This window comes from Gossypium hirsutum, chromosome D12 (assembly GCF_007990345.1).
Source record: "Gossypium hirsutum isolate 1008001.06 chromosome D12, Gossypium_hirsutum_v2.1, whole genome shotgun sequence".
NCBI lineage: Eukaryota > Viridiplantae > Streptophyta > Magnoliopsida > Malvales > Malvaceae > Gossypium > Gossypium hirsutum.
In genome coordinates, this window is record NC_053448.1 from 30,318,372 (window position 1) to 30,322,228 (window position 3,857).

Below are 3,857 nucleotides of genomic sequence, written 5' to 3' on the forward strand. Positions count from 1 at the left end.
TAAAGATAACATACATGAATTGAAATTTCATGAATCAAAAATCACAACAATACCAGTTTCCCAGTTGTTGTTTTTGATGAATTGTAAATATATATATATAACCATGATAAAATCCCAGCATCATTATTTGCATCTGGGAGTCGCTGATTGTCTTCTCCAATGGCCTAAAACAGAGCAGGTGAGACATTTTTAACTCAAGAACTGCAAACTGTAACAATGAATTCAAGCACTGCTGATATTCTCAGTGCTTTCATTATGGTAAGGTTGGATGATATTTGCCCCATTCTTAACAGGATAGGAAGCCTCCATTGCAATACCACACTTTCCGGTATTAGCATTGATGTTACGCTCCATTCTTATATATCCATTTTCACCCCAATTGCTGCCCCATGAATTCCTCACAATCCAGTAGTCTTGACCGTTATCATCGGTGCCATAGCCGACCGCAACCACACCGTGGTCTAAAGCTAACCCGCATTCACCATTAAAAACTCCCTGGAAATATGTTCAAACAATGACAAATGGTAAAACACTCTAATTCTTGTACAGAGTGCTATTTTGCATGAGAAAAATAGGTGAACTTACTGATTCATAGAGTTGGAAAGCTCTACCACCAGCTTCAATGGCGATACTCACAGGCTGATGTGCGACGGCCTTTTTTAAAGCATTCTCGTTATTTGGAACATCCTCATACCCATCAATGCTAACAACCTTAGCGTTTTTCTGTCAGAAAAAGAAAAAAAAGGCATCAAAATCCATAACCATAAACAAAATGCAAGATTACTGTGGTGGTAGGATTTAAGCATTGAGAACTGACTTTTGTTGGATCACATTGGTTATTGAAGCCAAGGTAAGGATAATCCTTTTCAGTGTCAATGCCACCATTGTCCATAATGAATTGGAAGGCATAGTCCATTAGGCCACCATTGCAACCGGCATCATAGGATCGGTCACAGTCGACTAGTTCTTGTTCCGATAGAGAGACTAGTTCACCGGACACGATTTTGTTTATGCCTTCCACTGTTGCAATTGTTGAGAATGCCCAACAACTTCCTGATCGAAGAGAAAAAAATAGATGATAACAGGGCGGGGTTAAATTGAGATTTTGTAACCAATTTTTTGTATTTTTGGTAGTCATTATTCCTTTATTTGCACTTAATTTATTAAAGTAAGTATAAAAAAAAAACTAAAAGCTTATTCAGATCCATTAAGCACTTATTTACTAAAATTAAAGTTTATGAGTTCATTTGTATGTAATGGAAGTATGAAGACTCCTCTAAATAAAGTAGCAAAATCCTTAGTATTTTAGCTTTTTAATTGGTTTTTAGCTTTATTTGTGAAATTTATATATACACTAATTTTAATTGTTTTATCAGTTGATACACCAACTCCTTTATGAAATTATTAAAATTCCTTAAGTTATATATTATGTGGGTGTTTTTATCCTTTTATACAATAAATAAAAATAAGATTTAAACCTGAAACACAATACATGATCGTTGTAAGTAAAATATCAATTATATTTTATAAAATTTTAATAAATATATTTATCACATTATTTTTTTATTCACATTTCATAAATCTAATGTGTATTTATAATAGATAACGTATGATAATTTTCCCTGTAAAAAGTAAATGTAAAAAAAAATCTAATGTTTTAATGTGACTTAAAAAGCCCCAACTACCAAACTACCGTTCCATTTTCATAACTACCATTCTGCCGCCAATCCGTAGTCCGGTTTTTGATAAGAGGATAAAGGAAAATTAAAGAATGAAAAGAAATCATGAATTTGTTTTTTGGACGGATCATGAAATTAGCATGAAGCCTTAAGTCACAAGTAATCTCATATTCTTATTTGATGTTAGATTAGGATACTTCAATAATTAAAAAAAAGAAGTGCATGGATATAATTATTTTCATTTTGAAGTTAGAAATTACATAAAAATTCACTCACCACAAGATCCTTGATCCTTGACCGGACTAACAGCTCCATGATCTCTCCAGTCTACTGAATCCGGCAAGTTATCGCCGGCACGGTGAGCGTAACGTGAGCTGGGGATCTTGGACTTCATGAGTCGACGTCTAGGGTCAGTCCTGGTGCCCAAGAACTTGGCTCGGTACTCTTGGTTGGTTAAATCAGCAAACTTGTTCAACCCAAGCTTATATGTAGTGTTGTTGTTAGAGTTATGTTCATCAATGAATCTCAAGTTATCCTTAAAGATTTCGAACCTTTTCTCTTCTTCACCGATGCCATTGTAAGCTTTGCCATGTTGGATGACCCAAGATTTGTACAACCCCATCACTTCATCATCGCTTCTCCAGCTTGATGATGATGATGGATGGTTTTGGTTTAAGGTTAGAGTGGATATGTATGTAGCAGAAGATAAGGTGAAGAAGAAAAGGGGGAAAAGAAGGGTTAATTCCATGGGAGATTTGAGAAGGGTCGCTGGAGAGAAAGGGTTGAGGAAATTGAATTGATGAAGAAAAGAAGAGAGGTTGAGGGGGTTTATAAAGACGATGGAAATGGTTTAATAATTCAAAAGGGTAGAACATGAATGACGGTTGGATAATTATATTTGAAAAAGAAGAGGCTTTCGGTGTTGTTGGATCCTTCAATGTATATTGTATGAGAAAAAGGAATAAAAGAGCGAAGGGGCAGCCGAGTCCTTTGGAACTTGGATAAAGCACACTATCGGAAAATTAAATTTATTTTTAAATATATATTTAAGGGTGAAAAATTATCCTTTTACTTAGAGGAAGGGGTTTCCTTTACTCTTCATCTACCAGTCAGATTCCAACCTAAAATGTTCAGTAGAATTGGAATCTGAGATGGAAAAGAAAATAAAAGGAAAAGCATTCTCAACTCTTTTGCTATTTTCAAGAGCAGGAAGTCCATCTACATTTTCGCTTTTTTACTAGTAAACCAGTTACTTCTATCATTCACATTAATTGAAAGTTTTCTTTTTCTTCTTTTTACGATTCAATTTTTTTTATAAAATAATTTTGAACATCACATTTGTTAACTAAAATTCAAACAACTTTCGACTTGAATCTAAGATATCATCTTTTACTTATTGATGAGTACTAATCAATCGTACCAATCATCAAATCATGGAACTTGTTAGCTAAACTTTAAAAAAAAAACCTTAACAACCTGATAATTTAAATAATTTTTTTTTGAATAATTTAGTGATTAAAAAAAACTTTCAAATAATTTAATGATTATTTTATAATTTTAAAAATTAAATGACCAAAATGTAAATTTACTAATAGTTTAATCTATCTTAGTATAATTCACCCTAATTAATATTGGAGTAGAAAAGAGTTACACAATTATATTTTTTAATACAATATTAAAAATAAAATATTAGAAAAATATAGTTTAAATCCGTCTATCTATTTAAGTCAAGATAATAGAAACAGATATAGTTGCAAGTTGCAAAATGTATAAACCTAGAATCTGGTCTAATATTCCAACTTGTTGGTTTATCATACGCTACGCCCCCATACCACTCACATGCTGTCATGTTGTTTTCTCGTTTCTCATCTTATGAAATTCAGTGCAACCTTTTCATTCAAATTAAAAAAAAAAAAAGCCAATTTGCTGAAATTTGTAAAATAGAACACTTAATTGATTTCCTTGCTCCCAATCAAAAATTTCTTTTCGGGGGTTTCAATATGAGCATCCCAAGATAATATTTTTTGTACTTCAAAATTCCAGAATCTATTATACAAATATGATAACTTATCAGTAATTTAGGTTTTATTTGTTTAATTGAAAATGAGTTTTGAAAAACAATGTCTAAAAAGTGATTAATTTTTTTTGAAAATATATATTTTTTAATATTTAGATGAA

At 32.0% G+C, this 3,857-nt stretch overlaps 1 protein-coding gene across 1 annotated transcript; it reads right to left on the reverse strand.

The window, feature by feature from the left end:
* Window positions 1-2,480, reverse strand: LOC107932953 (cysteine proteinase COT44-like). Its single transcript, NM_001327358.1, is given in 4 exon segments — window positions 1-495; window positions 586-723; window positions 818-1,053; window positions 1,956-2,480. Coding segments are annotated over 4 exon segments (1,119 nt in total). The 5' UTR covers window positions 2,428-2,480; the 3' UTR covers window positions 1-222.
* Window positions 2,481-3,857: the final 1,377 nt, after the last annotated feature.